Source organism: Anopheles coluzzii, chromosome 2 (assembly GCF_943734685.1).
Source record: "Anopheles coluzzii chromosome 2, AcolN3, whole genome shotgun sequence".
Taxonomy (NCBI): domain Eukaryota; kingdom Metazoa; phylum Arthropoda; class Insecta; order Diptera; family Culicidae; genus Anopheles; species Anopheles coluzzii.
Genome location: NC_064670.1, coordinates 39798107 through 39818702, shown reverse-complemented (window position 1 = coordinate 39818702; position 20596 = coordinate 39798107). Strand labels below are relative to the sequence as shown.

General features: G+C 47.3%; 2 protein-coding genes across 2 annotated transcripts; both read left to right on the top strand.

Moving 5' to 3' along the window:
- Window positions 1-647: 647 nt before the first annotated feature.
- On the top strand, window positions 648-19526 carry LOC120949867 (uncharacterized). Its single transcript, XM_049610915.1, has 9 exons — window positions 648-1784; window positions 13379-13486; window positions 15723-15834; window positions 16076-16329; window positions 16559-17277; window positions 17373-17593; window positions 17694-17818; window positions 17911-18139; window positions 18227-19526. Exons 2-9 carry the CDS (start codon window positions 13451-13453, stop codon window positions 18295-18297), a joined length of 1767 nt encoding a protein of 588 aa, XP_049466872.1. The 5' UTR covers window positions 648-1784; window positions 13379-13450; the 3' UTR covers window positions 18298-19526.
- LOC125908293 (uncharacterized protein K02A2.6-like) lies at window positions 5537-8818 on the top strand. The gene has a single exon (XM_049610913.1). The coding sequence runs from the start codon at window positions 5944-5946 to the stop codon at window positions 8812-8814; it is 2871 nt and encodes a 956-aa protein (XP_049466870.1). The 5' UTR covers window positions 5537-5943; the 3' UTR covers window positions 8815-8818.
- Window positions 19527-20596: the final 1070 nt, after the last annotated feature.

Below are 20596 nucleotides of genomic sequence, written 5' to 3'. Positions count from 1 at the left end.
CTCAAAAAACAATTTTCCAACGAACGAAACCTGAAACTTTTCTTCCCCCGCAAGCGCAACAATGCACACGCCCGCAACACGGAAACCAAAAAACCGGAAATCAATTAGATTGTACCACCAATCACATGCTCCACTGCAAGGACATTCCTACGCGTACACTCCACCACGGCCCACGGCCATACCCTTCCGTCAAGTTGGGCGGCACCAGCAACATGGCCAATGGTGCACCAACTCCACCAATTAATGCGTTAACCGCAAAATAAGTGTAAACTAGTCTCATCAACGCTGACCATACGCATGGATGCTCCCCAGCACGCTGCTTCTTATGGTTATTTTCCGTTTGTTTATCAATTTTTAATTGAATTTCAAATCCAACCAGAGCGACAGCATGACGATAAACATTGCGAAGAGGCGGGCACGGTGCGAGCGGTTCCATGGGTGGCTGGGGATGGGTGGCTTTCCCCATCCTGCCGCAGCAGCGCAACAGGACACCATAAAGAATGAGGAAAACTCTCGTATTTATTTCATCGCTCGCTCAACAGCAAACAATCGAACGTGAGTGTGTATGCGTACGCTGTACGCGCGTATTTTCGCTCTTGCTCACGGCGCGTCCTGCGAGAAGGGGCCCTTGATGCGCATGTCCCGCAGGAGTACTCCAGCTTTACTGGTGACGATTTTCCTGGGGCACTACTGCACAAACAGCCGCCCCGTAGACACGATAACGCATCAATTTTAAGTGCCACCAAAGTTCCCTTCAGCATAAATCACAACCCGTCTCTGAAGGGGTCGAGAAGAGCACGGTACACGGTGGGCAAACACTTCTGCGACGGGGTTTCGAGCCAGAGATCACTGCACAGCAGCAGCAGCATCAGCAAGGATAATACCCAACATCGAAACACACAGTTCAACATCCGCTCCACAGGTGTAGGCCAAACCGTGCCACTTGCTTCACCGTGCCGTGGTGGCGCATGGCATCCTAATTTATTCGCCCGAATCTTGTGGTTTGTGTGGTGCCCATTTTTCATCCATCCAAGGCGGGGGAAGGGACAGGATCATTCGTAGCTGTTGCGTAGAGACGGCCATCAAGCTTACTAGATCAAGGGCAATCAGGCGAAAGTTTAGTAGCGCAAGTCCCCCGAGAGTAGGCTGCCCGTGTGTTTTTCACCCGCTCGCCCGCATCGTATGAAGGGGTATTGCCAGGATACGCAGTGCCAATTCGCCATTCTGCTGCTGTAGCAGTGTTTTGTGCAGTGCACGCGCGACAACAAACCGTGTGCGCGATACGCATATTGCTCGGTGCTGGAAATTTTAGAGCAATAAAGCACACGCAAACACACGGCCGAACGGCAGGCCTCCCGAACTATTTCCGCTGCTTTCTTCCCTTATCGGACCGCATTCTGCAACAGTCAACGCTCGCTGTTGCTCCACCGTTGTTCCAGGTTTTCTTGCTCGTCCCAAGAGAAGATTGGCAGGGAAGCATTCCATTTGTGTACGTCCGTGCGAGTGTATCTGTGTAAGTGAATTTGTGAGTGTGTGTTGAAGAAAATGTGCAACAAATGAATGAGCAGCAGCAGCAGCACCAGAGTGGTTCAATGTCGTACGTGCCCCATTTAGATCCATCAGCTGCCGCGCATGATACCGCCAATGACAGCATCGCATCCGCTGAAGTCAGCTCCCGTTAGCGTCACCAGCCGTGTGATACGAGTGTCAGCGGTGGAAAATAAGGACACACTGTAGGACATTCGCGCAAGAGACAGAGGAGGGAGGCACGTATCACGCTACAGGTAAATATAGACACAACGTTGTTGGTAACCTTTCCAAGCGGGCTGCAGAGAAAAACAACAAAAAAGGACCAGGGAACAAAACACAATTTTATGCTACCGCACACACAGACACATACACAAAAAAAAAACCAAACGCCGTCGTTGGTTGCTGCTCTCTATTATCCTTACGCACACATTGGCATCCCGAAAACATGTGTATTGGAGGGACGAACACACACCTACCCTATTCGCGAAAGGCACACCAGAGCGGACATTTACACTCAGTAGAGGGAAGGAGAAGAGGGAGAAAGGGAGAGAGAAAGAGAGGGAGGAAGGCTAATAATCAGCCAAAAATCGTCGACTCCCCATCAGCACCCCAGCCTCAAGTAGTACATAATGTACATTTAGTAATCTCCTCCATTTCGCACACACACACACTCTCTCGCACTCTCCCACTGCTCAATGGAGCACACCTCTACGCTCTCTCAGTTACTCTATAAATGGTCTTCCATTACACATTGCACACCCCCAACAAAACCTCCGCTACTACCTGCTACATGGTGGGGTGGAGGAGGGGGGGAAGAGGGTTTCCTTGGAAGCATATCCTCACAGCGATCGAGCAGGCAGTACGGTTTAACGTCAGATTCCGGTACGGCTGACGGAATGCTGGCTGGGGTTTGGCTAGTGGTGATGATGATGAGGACGATGATGAGCCTTCGGTGGTTCGGCAGAGCACACACACACACACACACACACACACACACACACACACACATCGTGCAAGCTGACCTCACCCACAAATCAGTCGCAGTGTGGCCATCACCAACCCGCAGTGACCCAGGAGTGCGAATGGAGAGGATATTTGCTTTTTTTTACAATTTGTTCTTCCTCTCCATGCGTGCGTGTGTGCGTGTGTTTGTGTGTGTGTGGGTTGGTAGAGTGTGCGTGCGTGTGTCTGCGGTTGACAGAAGGAAAAGCTGACCTTCTCCGTGCGTAGGTGGCCACCTGGGAAGGAATCATCCGTGCACAGTTGGAGTCGGGGCGCCCGTGTGTAGCTGTGTTCGTGTGTTCGTATACACACACACACACACTCGGATGAAGCTGAGCGGTGGAGACACGATGGTGGCGCAGCGCTGTTGATTTATTTGCCTCACCGTGCTATAAATAGTATCCGGTGGCTAATACCTTCGTATTATAGTAATAACGATAATAATCAATCATGTTTTATTTTCGTGCCAGCCAACACACACAAACACACACCCGAGCGGCAGATTGAAGATGGCGGTTTTTCGGCCACGGGGTGGTTGTTTTTTTCTTCCACTTTTCCTTTTTGGTTTTTTTGCACCATCCAAGCAACAGGCTGCTGTTGGGACTCTCCAATCCTCCCTCCGTCAGTCTTCTCCACTCGAGCAGCAGCAGCTGCAACAAAACATCCCGAGGGCAGCTATGATTGAGTTGTAATTTTTGGTTTATACCGAGAAGCAGAAGGCAGGCATTGTGTTGTGCGCGGATGATGTGTAGATGTAATTTCTTGCCGCTTTCGCTTAAAACAATAAAGCAGGGCCCCTCCGTCGCCATGTTTCAATTCTCCTCCCGTCGTTTGCTTGGTGGTTTGCGAATATATGGCAATCACCCTGTGGCCGTTCCCCATTACCGTTATCGATTAAATCCGAGCCACCACAACCACCCGCCGATGTATGTCGACACCTCGGAAACGTCCGTCACACACACACACCTCTGCTGGCAAGGATCAAGGCTCGCAGAAAAGCATAAAATCCAAATAGAGAGGAGCGCTTTCGCACGCGTTTGTGCGATCGAGCAAGATGGCGGTCGCCAAGTCGCCCGGATATTTAGCCTGAATGGCTGGTGCGATGGCAAAAGGAATGAAACAAAAGCGACCATATCTTAGCCCCTACCCCGCCTTGACGCGCTTGATGATGGTTTCCGAATTCCAAGCACTTCGCATTAAGCGTCAATCTGTGATGGAAAAGCGGTGGGAGTGGGGGTGGGACTGCTGCCCAAAGCTGTTCATGCACCCAGCAGGTGATAATAAAAACAGAACCAAGCGGCAAAAAAAACCCACTCCACCCACTCCACCCGCTCATCAGTTTGGGAATCGATTTTTTGATTCCTTGATTCCAATCATTCTTACTCTCAGCTTACTTCTGATTTTTCAATCTCATCTAACACACACACACACACGCGCACACATGCAGTTGAGAAAACACAGGAAAAGCCCCCCAATCAGAATGAAGTTTTCCCAGCACGTTCGTTAAATATTAAAGCTTCCAAACGACTGGGACACACACACACACAGACACTTAACGGCTTACGGCTTAAATTCTATTTCCATCGGTGTCGTCGTCGCAGTGTAACGGCCCTTTTTTCTGTTGCTTTTCTCGATCGAATTTTCACAAATCTTCCCTTTCCGAAGGTATGTGATGAAATGAAAATTAATTCATCGTAAATGGGCAAGATTCCCCGAAAATTTCGTTTTGCCGGATTGAACGGTTAACCACCGTTCACCCTCCCTTTCTCCTTCTTGCCCCCCCGTACCGAGGGTATGCTGAGGCCGGCGGCTAATCATCCCCCGCAAACCAAAACTATCCCAAAACTGTTCCGGGCAGTTCGGCAAGTTCAGAATTCTCGACCGCATCCCCTCCACAGCACACGCGAGGCTCTAAAATAACATCGCAAAAATTGATCCAGCCGCTCCGTGTTATTCTTCCACCGGCACCACTATCCCGCACGGTACCTGCCGCCCCGTTGGGTGAAAACAGCGCTAGAACTGGTAGTTGGTGGGATCCAGTTTCCCGGCGCCCGTGAAACATGCTTCGTGCAGGATCCAAAACTCATCCATTCGAAATAATGTTGCACTACTCCCCCTGGGGTTGCGCGTCCCGTTTTGCTCCGTTCCATGCCCTGGACCGGAAGAGAGGTCAAGGATGGATTCGTTTCCATCCGGGGCCACCGACCAGCAGGTCGGTTTGCTAAATACGTTTCGCTCGCAGAAACATTAGAACCTTCCCATCTACGCGACTAAATATCGACGGCGCTGTGCCGCTCACGTTATGTACACACGGGTTACCATTTTTTCTCGCTGTTCCATAGCTTTTCCTTTTTTTCCCTCCTGTGTGCTTTTGCTGCTCATATCGCACTACAGCATCGCATCTGCATCAGTCGCATCCACCACTATCGTGCAGCATCATCTTCCTCACCCCCGTGTGTGTGTGTGTGTGTGTGTGTGTGTGTGAGTGTATCTCTATCGCTAATGGAGTAGTAGGGCAGGGCTAGGCCCTAGGACCGAGGTTTGATGGTTGTAGATGGGAAGGCATCAGTAGCGGGCAAAACAAAACAAAAAAATCCAGTGAAAAGCTCACACACACATCTCATAACATAATGTGCGCAGCTCATGCTAGTTTAATAAATGCATTCCGGCGAGCATATGAGCGGGTGGAGCGCGCGTGGCATACATCGTCGGGCGGTGTTGTAACATGGGTGAAACGGGTTGCATCATGCACCTCGTCCCGGTCCATATCTCGTCTTTTTCTTCTCCATTCTCTCCCGTTTTGCACGGAACCGCACTTCCTGTTCCTATTCCGTCAGCAGAATGAATGTTGTTTATTAGAAAGGATAGCAACACAGAGCGCAACACAACAACACAGTACTAGCCGACCCAGCTAACGCGTTTGCCCCCATTGCACTTGAGCGTCAATGCGATCGCCTGCCTTCACCGCATGCATTCACCAGGCTGGCTCTGGACGGGCTCTGGGAGAGGTGGCAACGGTTTACATAAATGTGGTTCAACACAGCCACATGGGTGGTCGGTTCAAGTGGGCCTTAAGGATAAACTTGTTACTGTGCCGTGTGTTTGTGTGTGTGTGTGTGTGCCCCATAGTATCCTTTACCTTTGAACAGCAGGAGCTGGTTGTTTAGTGTTTGGTAGTGTAGTAGGCTATGACTACTATGGCTACCAAACAGTGGGATTTTGCCTCAGCAGAATTTCACTTCTTAGGCATAGTAGCCTATGCCATGTTTAGTAATAAAGCAGTTCATAGTTAACCACCAAACTAGCAAGTTGGTTTTTATTTGCTCTCTGTGTGAACTGTAACATTTGGCGACGAGGAAAAGTTCAGAAGTATCTCGAAGGTCTTTTTAGCGAAATCATCAAATAACGAAAATGTCCCAAGAGGATCTGCGAAACGCCATCGTCCAACTCACGAATCTCGTCGCGAAGCAGCAGCAGCAGATCGAAAATTTAGCAAATCGAACTTTTTCGACGGCGGCTAGCGGAAGCGAGAAGACAATCGAGTCGTTGGCAAATGGAATCCAAGATTTCCTGTACGATCCGGACGCAGGAGTTTTCTTTGATGCATGGTACGCTAGATACGAAGACGTCTTCATTCAGGATGGTCATTCTCTCGACGATGTCGCCCGTGTGAGATTGCTTCTACGCAAATTAAGCACCCCTCTGCACGATAAGTACGTGAACACTATTCTGCCAAAGCATCCTCGCGATTTCTCTCTGGATGAGACCGTTACAAAACTGAAGAAGTTGTTTGGTCGCCAGAAGTCGGTTTTTCACTCCCGTTACCAGTGCTTGCAGTACGCCAAGAGTGACGCGGATGATTTTACTTCGTATGCTGCCATGGTCAACAAACACTGCGAAGCGTTTCAACTTTCCAAGCTCACGTCGGATCAATTCAAAGCTCTCCGATTTGTCTGTGGACTCCAATCGCCACGGGATGCGGACATCCGAGCTAGATTGATTTCAAAACTGGAAGCTGATGAAACTGCAGTTGTTGAACAAGGAGAAGCTGCAAGTAAGGTGACTTTGGAAAACCTGGTGGAAGAATGTCATCGTGTGGCCAACCTTAAGCATGACTCGCAGATGGTGGAAAACAAGGAGGCTTGCTCCGTCAACGCCATTTCGCGCAACCAGAATCATTCTTCTTCGAAGAAGACCAACAAAGTGCCCAAGACACCCTGCTGGAAATGTGGGGAACTGCACTACGTTCGTGAATGTCCGTTTGCATCGCACATGTGTACTAGATGCAAGCAGCAAGGACATAAAGAAGGCTACTGTTCAAGCAGTAAGCCCGCTGCATCCAAGCCTTTCAAGCAATGGAAGCCCAAAGAGAGCATGAAGACGAATGGCATTTACACTGTTCGCAACGTCGGAAGAAAACGCAAATTCGTCTCGGTCGAGCTCAACGGGGTAGCAGTCAAGCTTCAGCACGACTCGGCGTCCGACATCACCATCATTTCGAACGAAACATGGGCTAGCATCGGACGACCACCCACTCAACCGACCGATGAATCTGCTGTCACAGCGTCTGGTAGTGATTTGAATCTCCTCGCAGAGTTTCAAGCCGACATCACTATTAACAACGTGACCAAGACAGGGCGCATTTTCATCTCTGATAGCGCCGATCTCAACGTTTTGGGAATCGATACTATGGATCTCTTTGATCTGTGGTCCGTACCGATTAACAGCTTGGTCAACGTCGTACATCAAAACTCTGACCAATATGTTGATCGCCTCAAGCACCAGTTTCCGGAGGTTTTCCGAAGCACGCTGGGTAGATGCACAAAAGCGCAAGTGAAGTTATACTTGAAGCCTGATGCCCGTCCATGCTACTGTCCGAAGCGACCAGTGGCGTATGCGGCTCTTCCCAAAGTAGATGCGGAACTCGAAAGGCTCGAAACAAACGGTATAATTTCTCCAGTTCAATTCTCGGACTGGGCAGCACCAATAGTCGTCGTACGGAAGTCGGACAATGTTTCGGTCCGTGTGTGCGGTGATTATTCTACGGGGCTGAACAACGCGCTGGAATGTGACCGTCATCCTCTACCTCATCCTGACGATCTTTTCGCGGAGCTGGCTGGGGCACGCTATTTCACACACCTTGACTTATCAGACGCCTATCTACAAGTTGAGGTCGAGGTGGAATCGCGCAAGCTACTTACCGTGAACACACATCGCGGCCTTTTCCAGTACAACCGACTTCCTCCAGGAGTCAAGTCGGCACCTGGTGCTTTCCAACGCATTATTGACAGCATGGTGGCTGGCATCTCTGGAGTGAAACCTTACCTTGATGATATCTTCATTGCTGGCCGCACCAAAGAGGAGCACGACCGTATCCTCTATGCTGTTCTCGAACGCGTCCGTGAGTATGGTTTCCATTTACGCCTTGAAAAATGTCGTTTCGCGCTTCCCCAGATCGGTTTCCTTGGATTGATCGTCGACAAGGACGGTGTTCGGTCTGACCCGTCCAAAACAGAAGCCATTGCCAAGATGCCACCCCCGAAGGACGTGAAGCAACTTCGCTCCTACCTCGGAGCTATCAACTATTATGGTCGATTCGTTCCACAGATGAAGCACCTCAGGGCTCCCCTGGATGACCTGCTGAAAAAGGATGCTCGCTGGAACTGGACAAAAGAGTGTCAGAAATCTTTTGAGCAGTTCAAGACCATTTTACTCTCCGACCTGCTGCTTACTCACTATGACCCATCTAAGGAGATCATCGTCGCGGCAGACGCATCGAAGTATGGTCTAGGCGCTGTCGTCATGCATCGTTTCCCCACCGGTGAGGTGAAGGCAATCGCACATGCTTCTCGCTCACTGACGGCAGCGGAAATGAACTACGGCCAAGTGGAAAAGGAAGCATTGGCGTTGATATTCGCTGTCACCCGTTTCCATAAGATGCTGTACGGACGGCATTTCACTCTCGAAACCGATCATCAACCGCTACTCAAAGTTTTCGGCTCGAAAAAAGGAATACCAGTTTACACAGCCAATCGTCTGCAACGATGGGCTTTGACACTTCTCCTGTATGACTTCGAGATCAAGCACATCTCGACGATGAATTTCGGCTACGCAGACTTCCTGTCCCGGCTGATGTCATCACAGCGCAGACCAGATGAGGATTACGTCATAGCTGCCGTCTATGTCGAATCCGAAGCAAAGGCGATTCTCGAAGACTCCATCAACAATCTGCCAGTCACACATCAGATGATTGTGGCTGAGACACGTAATTTTTCGCACTAGATCCATCACCACGACAACAACTTTGGACCTGCTTCGTGAAACATTTTCCCGTTACGGCAATCCAGACACGCTAGTCTCAGATAACGGAACGCAGTTTACGAGCGGACAGTTTCAACAGTTTTGCAGTGAGAATGGCATCAACCATATTCGTACTGCTCCATACCACCCGCAGTCGAATGGCCAAGCTGAACGTTTCGTGGATTCCCTCAAACGCGGCCTTAAGAAGTTAGGTAAGGGGGAATCACCAACATTACAGCATCTACAGACGTTTCTTTCAGTGTACCGATCAACACCCAACCGGAACACACCTAAGGGAACGTCTCCAGCCGAAGCGTTTTTAAAAAGAACGATGCGCACTACGTTGGATCTGTTGAGGAAACCATATCCTCCGACTGCAGCCGTTAACCACAAACAAAATGAACAATTCAACAAACGGCATGGAGCGGTCAAGCGATCATTTGTAGAGAATGACTTGGTGTATGTTGAACAACACGTACACAACAAAAAGTCGTGGGTTCCTGGTCGAGTCATTGAACCAAAAGGATCCGTTAACTATGTCGTGTCGCTTGACTTGCATGGAAGACAGAAGCTGGTTAGATCGCATGTCAACCAAATGCGTTCTCGCTACGGTTCCGAAACCCCTGGGCAAGAACAACAACAACTTCCATGGGAAGTTTTATTAGAAGAAGTTGGTACTACTGCTACAGTGAAACCAGCTGGCAATCATGTTGCTATTAATTTGAACTCTACGGTGCCAGCTGATGTTCCTGTTTTTGAAAATCCGCCAACCGATTTCAACCCGCCAACAACCAATGAACAACCATCTGCATCAGCATCGGAATCCATCGCATCCGAATCCGTCATAGCCGAATCTATCGCATCTGAATCCGTCGCATCCGAATCCATCGGATGCTTACTACGTCGTTCCGTACGAACACCGAGAATCCCTCGATGGCTCTCATCATACGACCTTTATTAAAAAGGGGGAGATGTAGTAGGCTATGACTACTATGGCTACCAAACAGTGGGATTTTGCCTCAGCAGAATTTCACTTCTTAGGCATAGTAGCCTATGCCATGTTTAGTAATAAAGCAGTTCATAGTTAACCACCAAACTAGCAAGTTGGTTTTTATTTGCTCTCTGTGTGAACTGTAACAGGTAGGGAATAAAAAAGAGCGAAGGTAACTTACATCCCGTACATTAGGGCCTTTCCCCGTGGGGGGAAGCGGTGTACGGGTTATGTGGTACGTTAGCAACCAGACGCTTCATATGAGATGAGCGCCGCGAACGTACTAAAACTTAAAAGCCTACATGTTGCTACTATCAACAGCCCAGAGGTGAGGTACTTGTGTGCTGTTAATAGTTACTGTAGGAAGTAAAAACTGAAACGTAAAATAAAAGGGTAGTTTTTTATATGTTGCCTCTGTGGGTAAAATTTAGGGGATGATATTGAAAGTTATAGTGTACAGTAGCGAATGAAGCTCAAAGGAGTAGGGTTCGAAGGAGCTAGTGTAAAAACACAGTTACAGGGTTTTCCTATAGAACTCAAGAGTGCGGGATACTTTGATGAATCTGCGGGAATAAATCGAAAGACGAGGCAACGGTAATCGCTCATGCGGGCGTGCGTGCGGAAAAATCAAAATTGTTTATATTCTGGCGCGTGCGTTTTCAAACTGTCACCCGTAGCGGGTGTCAAATTCTGTACATTTTCAGAAAACGTACGCAGGAGCGATTACCACTGCCTAAACCGCGTTCGCTCCGCGCCAGGTCGTTGCGTTTGTGATCGTCACCAATCCGACATGTCGTTTATGAACTGTAGTCGTGCCGTGCGGCCTACTCTTCTTCTTCTTTTTCTTTTGGCTCAACAACCGTTGTCGGTCAAGACCTGCCTGTACCACTTGTGGGTTTGGCTTTCAGTGACTTATGGATTAACCCTCCATAGCAGGATAGTCAGTCCTACGTATGGCGACACGGTCAATTTGGAACGGCTTGAGAACCCATGACGAGCATGTTGTTAAGTCGTACTACGAGACCTACTCTACTCTATGTTAGTTTATTTTTACTGCGTTTAAGTTCATATTTAAAATTTTGTATAACATTTATGCAACCTCGCTTCGAGAGGGCCACCATAAGGCCCATTGAATTTAACAAATAAATATCAAATATCAAGGAAAGCCGTATGCAAAACTTTAAATAAATTTACTGCAATCAGACTTTAGTTTTTAGTCAAAGTCTTCTCTATACAAAATTTCGTATGCTATTTTCTCCATTCTTAAAGACTTATTGTCGTGTTGAAACAATGTTTTTATTACATATGAGAATACTTAACTCTAGTTCGACCATACTGATTGTTCTGTCATTGCACATTACGATAATTAAAGTTGAAGGATACAACGGTATAACATTACATTTCAAAAGATCTTCAGTACGATTTGTATACGAAAAGATTCTTCCCATCTTCAAAATCAGCCGAATCCTTTCGCGGGCCGGATTTTGCCGACCGCTGGTTTAGAGCATTGCGGTCTAGTTAATTAATGTGATCTTCGTTAGCTCTAGAAGGTTGGAAACTAGTTACTAGATTGTCCAGTAGATACACAGTAACACTTACACGCAGATTCGGAGAAGCGCGGTTTTCTAAATTTCACAGTTATTTGAACGAATGGTACTGATTTGACACATCAATTATCAAATGCAAAATAATTTCCCTGCAGGTCGAATTTTAAGAATCACTCAAAAAGGCTCAAAATTGTAATCTTCAGGCAGAATCATATGAAATAAATAATTTAGTATCCAAATTACGCAAACATTATTTTCGTTGGAAACCGCAAAATTTGATGTACGCAGTTTCTACTCGGTCCGTATTAATAGCGTATCTCGGGAACAACCTGTATTTTGAAGGAGTTCCCAACTAAAATGCGATTTGAATTTGTGCGTTTTACATTGTTTTTAAATGTTTTTAGACACTATTGAGCTGATTTTTTCCTTAACTTAGTAATTATCTCCTTTTGTGCAAACTTTGCATCCATTTTTGAGTAGATTTTTTTTTCTCGAAACGTGTTGAATATTTTCATTTTGTAATACAATTAGATATCAAGTTTATCATGCGGTTTAGGGAAGAATATAAATTTGGGTCTATCTCCAACGGTGCGGCCTCCATGACGTCCACCAGTCAGCAGGACGCCGTCTGTGGTTACACCGTACACCCGGGGTAGCGACAGAAGTAGATGATAACAAATACCTTCGATACGGCTCCAACTGAATCTTCAAGATTTCATGATGTTACGATTTAACAGGCACACAGAGTTTGGACAATTTTAAACTTAATTTGAATTAATTTAACGCCTCACAATTTACTGAGAGAACTGTTCTTCTCTAACTAGCCAAAGCCAAGTAATGGTTCCCGAAAAGCCACACGCCTTTTCTGAATTGTAGTATTTAGTCAGGTATCTTCGGTGACTAACCTTTGTAGATTTGGCGAGTTGGATAAAGATCTTTGCCTTTTATTCTACACATCTTCTTTAAGTATTTGGTTCGATAAGCAAACGTTTGTGTTGTCCATTCATGGTAAAGAAACAACAGTTTATAAAACGGTTAAAAAAACGTTAAAATTCTGTTCTACATCAAAATCATTCACGCCTCGGACAACAAAAACATTGATGGAAATACTATGTGGTGTCAATCTTTCCGCTCTTTTAATTATTCTGCCAATTTCCCCGTTTTCAATCATCTCTATCAGTCATGATCAGTGGCAGCGTAAAGTGGCCTGAAGATTATTCGGTGGTGCCTTCGCATCCGACGATTCTCCTAATTCGCCCCGAACACTTCTATCAAGGCCATTCGCATCGATTGTGGTTTGTAATAGCAGCGTGTAATAAATCTAGCGCTGCCTATTTATTTTTTTTTTTTTCGAAAATATTACACCCGGCTGGGCACACCCTAACGAGCATCCTTGCGCGAGGCGAGGAAAGTTCGTACAAACGCCCATACGAGCCTGTTGTAGCAGATTGTCAACAACTGGATTATTTTCTCGAGAAATATTATTGTTGCCGTTGTTGGCGCACGGGTAAACCGAGCACAGCAAACAACACATCACAGTTGTTATTTCTTCACCATTTCCCACCAGACGGAGGGTGTTGTTGCACCCCGCCCCCCGCGCGCATTCATTCGTTTTCAATATGTTGCAGCAAATTTTTCAATATCGCATTACATACAAATTGCTCGGAAATCGCATTTGATTTTATCTCCTCCGTTTACCGTGTCCCGTTGATGTGACCGTTTCGCCTCGTGGAGCGGGGTGGTCATGGTGGCAGCGGAGCAAACCAACAACTACCCCAGCAGCAACACAAAAAATAATATCAATCCTACAGCCCCCAGTGCACCCAGCCCACACCCTTCCCCACCCATCATCACCCGGTGGCTCTGTCCATCTTTCTACCATCAACTGGTTGTTGGATGAAATTGTGCTGGTAGATAGAAACGGAAGGAGCTAAAACACATCCCCATTTCAATACTTTTCCAACGTCTATCTCTCTTATTTTTGTCTCGTTCTTCCCTCCCTTTGCAGCACATCTACGTCATCACACTACACACGCTCGAGGGGATCGCTGCCTGCTGCGGTGGAATTTAACATTTCAAAATGCTTCCAGCAAACGTAATGTCGTTCATGAAGAAGGTAAGTACAGAGGGGATATGGGCAGTAGCGCAGTTGAAGACATCATTTTTATGCGCCTGCACACCGAACATCATGCAGCGACGCGAAGTGAGTGAGCAAGAGTGAGAGCGAGCAAGAGCGACAGAGAGATGGAGAGCAGGAGCAAAGCAAACAACTCCCCCCTTCAATCTGGTCTCTAATCCTTGTCCACCGGAGCAAGCTAGTGATGGGACACATCGACCGGAGGAAGCACCGGGCCACCATACCGCCATACCTGCGCTGCTCTCGACCGACGTAATGCATCCCTGGAGCTTCCGGAGCAGCTTGCTTTCTTGCTCATTTATGCAGCATTTGCTGTTTCCGGCCCGCACAGAAACAGTCGCAGGGGAAGCAGAAAAAAAAAACACCCATCATCTTCCCTGGGATCCCCTCACACAAACGCTTTCAGTTGTCACAACGTGATCCCGCTGTACAACGAAGCTTTTCCCTGGATGCCATTTTTCCGAATCGCGTAGTCGAAGAAGGAACAGCAAAAAACAGCCTCACCCGCTTTGCATAACGTTGCCAGTACGGTGGCGAATGCGAAACGCAACATTGCATAATTTAATTTGCATCCCAAAATTATTAGCCACACTGATGATGGTAGTTTGGAGTTTGGAGTTCGCTTTGGAGACTGGAGGCTAATGGTCTGCTGTAAAGCTCCGTCGGCCGGTTTAAAGTGGACGTTAGTTAATGCCGCCCCGGATGAGAGCAGAAGCAATCGCTTCAGAAAACGACATCCGAGGGGCAAGCCTTTTAAAGGCGTTTGATGCGCATTTCAAGTAAAAAGCCTTTTCTGAAAAAAACTCTCCAGCGCAAGGGGATTGCCGTATTTAGCCAAAAGCTTACTTTTCATACAAACCCAAAAGAAGAATTTGCAAAACAAAAAAATATAATTATAACAAACTCTCCCAGCTTTCAATTCCTACTTGATAGCATTTGAGCCTCTTGCCTTCGGTACAGCACAATAGCGCAGCGTTTTGTACGGCGAAGCAATTCAACTTCCATTCTCAAGCCAAGTGTTTCCCGTGTTTTCTTCCGAGACGTCCCTCACCAACACTCCCTCTCTCCTTCGCCGCCTGAGAGAACTGAGAAGGGGGGTGGCGGGTGTTCGGGCGCTCCTAGTTTTTCATTTTAATTACACAACGTTCGGCATTTGTAGCCGAAGGAAAACGGTTTGAAAGGCTTTTGCGCCAGTATAAAACACTCACCCAACCCAACCCAGCACTCTCAACAGGCAACGAGGAAGGAAACGGGTGAAACAACAAAACAATGGCTTGTAGAACGCTACCATCCTTTAGAACGGGCATCTTCCGCACACGTTGGCAGGGTTCGTCAGCACAGGTGAGCTTGCGAACTGGTGGGCTGACAGGCTCTAGTGGGGATGGGTGCACAGTTTCACAATAACACATGACTACCCTTTTCCCCGGTACGTCTTTGCGGTGGAAAAGTAAACATTGTGTTTCCTTGTTCGCGAAGAATTATTTCACGAAATGCCAAACCTACAAAGTGCTAACCCTCTTCAATAATACAAGCGCTACATGGTTGTGGGACAGAAAACGACCGAGCAGCAGCAGTAGCAGGGGAGAACATTCATTGCGAACTTTCCCAGCACCAGTGTGAGTGCCGTGTACAATAAGGGTTTGTCGTAAAAATACTACCCTGTAGAGGAGAGTAAGCACTGTTCGACACGCACACCCATTGGTAACGGGGTGGGAAGGACGATGGAAATGATCGTGCAATAGAGTCATCGTGTCGGTGCTAAAATATTGTGTCAATAGATATTAAAGCTACTCCCGTTACTTGATTGTCCTTTCGATTGTCCGCCTCTACAGTGCGTTGGCTAGTGCCCTTCTTGCAGATTACGTCCCGGTTCGGCATCGATGTGCTTTGATGTGCAACTGCAAGGGACGCGGGGCCAAATCTACGGGGCGAACGTAACACAAGCACCAGTTGATTGAAAGCGTTCCGAGAAAACGAACGAATTTAATAGTGCCATTTCATTTCGAGCCCTTCTACCGATCCACCACCACCACCACCACGGTGGCACTTGGTGTTAGCGGTGCTATTTCCACTGTTTTAATGTTTTTTGACCAGCGAAGAGATACGATTCCTTGTGCTTTTCATTATTATTGTCTACTCGACGTACGGCGAAACAAGAGACAAAAGCAACACTGCTAAGCAACGTACTCTCTTGCGACTGTCCTATTATTTGCAGATGGTTGCTACCGATGAGGCGTCACATCAGCAACCATCGATGGAGAACACGGGCGCGTTCGGGAAGCTGAAGCAAACCCTTTCCACATCGCTGCTGACGGCCCAGGACAGAGGTAAGCACTCTTACCGGTATCAAACGAATGTAATAAGCGCGAAATGGCAAACTTACAAACAAGCGATTGCATGGCAACGCGCCTAAAGTTATGCAATTCGCTTTACAAACCATTTTCAATAGTGTAGTGCCTGCTGCTACTTATTACTTATTACTCCGGGCGCTGGTGGAAGCAACAATTTGAAAGCTAATTTTTACCCCGAACTGATTTCTTCTTCTTCAACAACAACAAAAAACAAAAGTGAACAAAATGTCCCCGCGCCCTTCGCTGGTACCGGACGCGACCGAGACGCCACAGGACGATCCGTACAAGGATGCGTCTGCCAGCGAGAAGACGGCGAGCGAAGGCAACAAGTTCAACACACGGTCCGGTTCGTGCCGGATATGTTTGAAATCGTTTAAACCGAACGACTTCAAAAAGACCTGCGTCGAGTGTGATCAGAAGGTTTGCGAAGACTGTGCCAGCTACAGCAAGCTACAGGACTCGGAAGACTCGGTAAGTGTGGGCCGGAGAAAGGGAGGAGGGGTGGGAGGGAGGGCTTTTTTCGGTCGAGACTTTCTTTTTGAACTTGCGTCTAATTGGAGTCGCTGCGTCATCCCGCCGAGCTTCTTTTAATCAAGAAAGAATGTTTTGGGATTGTTTTATTTCTTTTTTTTTTAACGGTGGAAACCTTTTTCTGTTTACGTTCGTCTGTTTTTTTGACGTTCTTTCCCCCTACTAACAGGATCTTTGGCGATGTAGCGTCTGTCGGCGAAAGATGGCGTCCCGTATTTGCATACCGCAAGAATCAACCGACTCCGCCCTGGAGGTACCGGTTATGGAGACGCTACAGCGGCGCCATTCAGACATCAAGCTAGGCTTCAACCAGCATCTGGACGATGGCAAGGGTTCGGCGTTGGCCCCACCCCGTAGCCCCGAGCTGCGTCGCCATTCGGACGTTTCGCCGGCGTCGCTGAAGGAGCTGGAAAAGCTGAAGGGCGTCCAGAACCCGAAAAACGATATGGACTGGCGCAAGGGTCACAGTGCCGCACCGAGCCGATCGTCCAGCCCGCCCGGCCGGAAGGAGATGGAGCTGGGAACACCGCGCGTCTTTTCCCGCCGGCCATCGACCAAGATGTCGCGCCAGCGCAGCTACGACGACGAGTTCAAGACGATGAGCTCCGACACGAATCTGGCCGAGGCGGGCCTCAACCTGCCGCCCCCGATGCCGAGACGCAAGTCGGCGTACGACGTGTACGCGCCGGGTGTGCTGATTAACGCGATGCAGTCGGTAAAGCTGGCCCCGGACGATTCCGAAAAGATCAGCACATCGCGCCGCGCGTCTATGAAGATGATGGGGGACGGAGGCGAGTTCGGTGGGGATGACCATACGATGGCTGACATGAAGGCGGCCGGACTGATTGTGGACGATGATCGACGACACAAGCGACGTGGATCGCAGTTGTAAGATGCCCTTTTCTAGCAGGCTAATGTTGGGAACATCCCTGTGAGGTGGAATAGTTTTATGTTTGGTTTTCTCCTATTCTTATCGCTTGCAGACCCGACATACCGGCACTGAAAGACAAAACTGCCCAGAACTCTGCGAACATATCAGTCTATCAGTGCCCGGCGTTGGAGGACCTGGAGGCACCGAAACGGCAGACATCGCTCGACGGCGAAGGCATCAAGATCGTGATACACGATGCCGACGCGGGGCCACTGTGTGCCGCCAAGCGGAGCGTCCTACTGCGAAGAGACCCATCAGATAAAGCACACAGAAGTAGGTTCACAAACACTATTGCCCCTCCCCCATTTGTGGTTGCTTGAGTATAATTTATGATCTCTTTTCCCTGTATCTCACAATCTTGCACGACAAAAAGCACGAGGATTTGGAATGCGTGTCGTCGGCGGTAAAACCGGTACCGATGGACGACTCTTTGCGTACATCGTGTGGACCGTGCCGGGTGGCCCAGCCGAAAAAGGAGGTCTCCAACAGGGCGATAAGGTACGGGTCACCCCTAAGAGGGTTGAAGGGAAACAAGGATTGGAATACACTACAATGTTGGGACTATTGGGCGTCTTCTATTCTTCCACTAGATCCTGGAATGGTGCGGAACCTCTCTCACCGATCGCAGCTTCGAGGAGGTATGTGCCATCATGGACCGCACCGGTGACACGGCCGAACTGCTGGTCGAGCACGCAACCGACTTTAAGATGTGCGAGCTGCTCGACGAGGGCGGCATGGGCATGAACGTTAGTTCGAACTACAGTAGCAGCAACTCGACACGAGCTTTACCGGACACTAATGTGCATACGCTAGCATCAGGTAAGAGCCGTTACCGTTTCCCCGCCTTTTGAGCACTCGGCACTGCAATGAGATGCTGATGTTTCTTTGTTCTTGGCCTACCCGCAGAAAGTGAAGCAACGATGGACAAATCGCCCTCTTCGCCGACCAGACGCAAATTGCCTAAAACACCGGTATAAATCTATCAATACGTTATTCCTCTTTTTTCTATCAAGTTGATGTGCGTGTACATGCAGCCAAACCGATAACTTGCAGCGCATTCGATCAGACAAACCCATACTAGTGTACTAGCAAAGAGCGAGCTACAGAAAAAGGAACAAAAATATCAACTACATTATGTAACCGTTACCCGTAGCAAGAGTAGTAGTGCAAAGTAGTAGCGTGTAGTAAGCAGAGGAAGGCAGCAGAGCCAACGCACACTCCTGAACACTTGGCATTGTACTCGAGCGAGCAGGTGTAGCAAACAATAAGGACAAACAGGGCTCCAGGGTAGGCGAAACCAACCAACATGCCCAAAACCCGACAATTTTCATGGTCAAAACATTCTACGTTTAATGGAGCACTGCAGCGAGATATTTGCAAACTAAGCTATACTGAACAAAAATCAACTTAAAAAAGCAAGACGTTCGATTAAGTCAGTCTCCCGGAGGATCGGCTCCGCAATACAGTTTACTTTCTTGTAGTTAATTGGTATAAACTAAACAATGTTGCGCTTTCGAAACACACAATCGGGTCTGCTCTCGACTTTTCTTGTACTGTTTATAGCCCGTATACACGTGATTAGATGAAAAAAAGGCAAAGCTAGAAACAATGCGGGAAAGAGATAGAGAGAAAAAGAGTTAAATATTTTATATTTTGAGTAGCATAAGAACCAACAGAAAATGGGGAAAAGGATACAATAATCTATATATATATACATACTTATATATATAAAAGTATATATACATCAATACTTATACTCAATGCATATTATTATAACGAGTAAAGACACACATACACAACACGCACACAACATAAAACATACACAGACACAGCGAGGACTTCACGGATACGACGAGGATGTCGAAACAATTGGAGCCAAACAAGTCGTTTTGAGCTTTTAAAACTATTCGTTGATTACCGGACACGGCAACTGACAAAACAGTAAGTAGGTACGTGTTTAGCAAAAGGAAAAGCTGCAGATCATCCATTTGAACCATGAGCAGAAACCTAAATTCACCGACAGATAAGAAAATACACATTGGGACACTAGTTGAACAAGTTGTGGCAAGTGTTTTTCAACTCGCGATTACAACAACAACAAAAACAACAGCAGAAGTAAGAACAGAGCGAATGCATGTAAAACGATGATTTCATTAACAAAAACATACATACACCTGTCAAAAGCTGAATAAACTAAAAATATCAATTTTGTGGATAACCTATTTAGAGCAACGTACGTACGAAAATGATCCAAGATCTAGAAACCTAGGACTATGTCACAGAACAAGCTGGAACAAGCATGTGCCCGGCCCAAAATGCCACACAGCTGCTGCTCGGGTTGGATCAGGAGTGTGAAGAGTAGCAGAACAGACAGAACCAAATAAAAGGCACATAAACTAGCAAAGGATGATACGGCAAAGGGCGTAACAAAAGGCAAAAAGGGCGCAGAAAAGAAAGATATAATTGGGCAGAGAACAGAGATATGCAAGGGAAACAATATTCAAAGTATAAAGGATACATAGTTGTCAGTAGCAAATTAAAATTAAAAAAACACAAAAAATGAAATTCAATCAACCATCATCAGCAGCAGACTCAAAACAGGATGAAAACAAAACGCTTCTCTGTTGATCGGTACTACCATGCTGAAGATTGAATTGATCTTGTGGAAATTGTGCAAAACATCACCTACACCGATCTTGCCTACATTTAGGCGCAAAAGCTGCAATCCGCATGGCAGCGTAACGCTACCGGGGTAAAAGTAACGTCTGCATTTGCCCGGTCCGAGCGGTGAGACAATAGCAAATGCCCCGATAAAAACCACCAAACCCTAGCAGCTGCTGCTGATGGCAGTTGATTTAATTTCATTTCCTTTCTCGACGCCATCTGTATGTTCCGCCGTTGCGTTGTCGTTCTTGTTCTGTTTTTGTATAAAACACCCCGTTGCGTACAGAAATGCCGGCAAACCAGAAACAAGCGAGCAAACAAAAACATCTTTACAATTAAATTGTATCCAGTAGGCAAATTAATTGCAGTAGAAAATGTTGTTGTAGTTGTGTTTCTTTTTTCTATCGTTGTCGTTTTAGTTGTTACATACTGTCTTAATCTGCTGTCTTAATTGCAATACCAAAAGCATCGTCAAAATGATCGTTAAAACTCCACCATCTCATCCTCATCATCTTCCACAACGTTGAGTGGTTCACTCACGCACACACAAACAGACACACACACACTGAAGGGATGGAAAATTGTTCTACCACGTCGTAGGACAATTTGCGA

Bases quoted from the DNA above. Each gene is read 5' to 3' on its own strand.
- LOC125908293 (XM_049610913.1), top strand. From the start codon at position 5,944: ATGTCCCAAGAGGATCTGCGAAACGCCATCGTCCAACTCACGAATCTC.
- LOC120949867 (XM_049610915.1), top strand. From the start codon at position 13,451: ATGCTTCCAGCAAACGTAATGTCGTTCATGAAGAAG. The intron at 15,835-16,075 runs GTAAGCACTCTT...AAAAAACAAAAG, and splicing joins GCTGACGGCCCAGGACAGAG to TGAACAAAATGTCCCCGCGC. The intron at 17,278-17,372 runs GTAAGATGCCCT...TATCGCTTGCAG, and splicing joins AAGCGACGTGGATCGCAGTT to ACCCGACATACCGGCACTGA.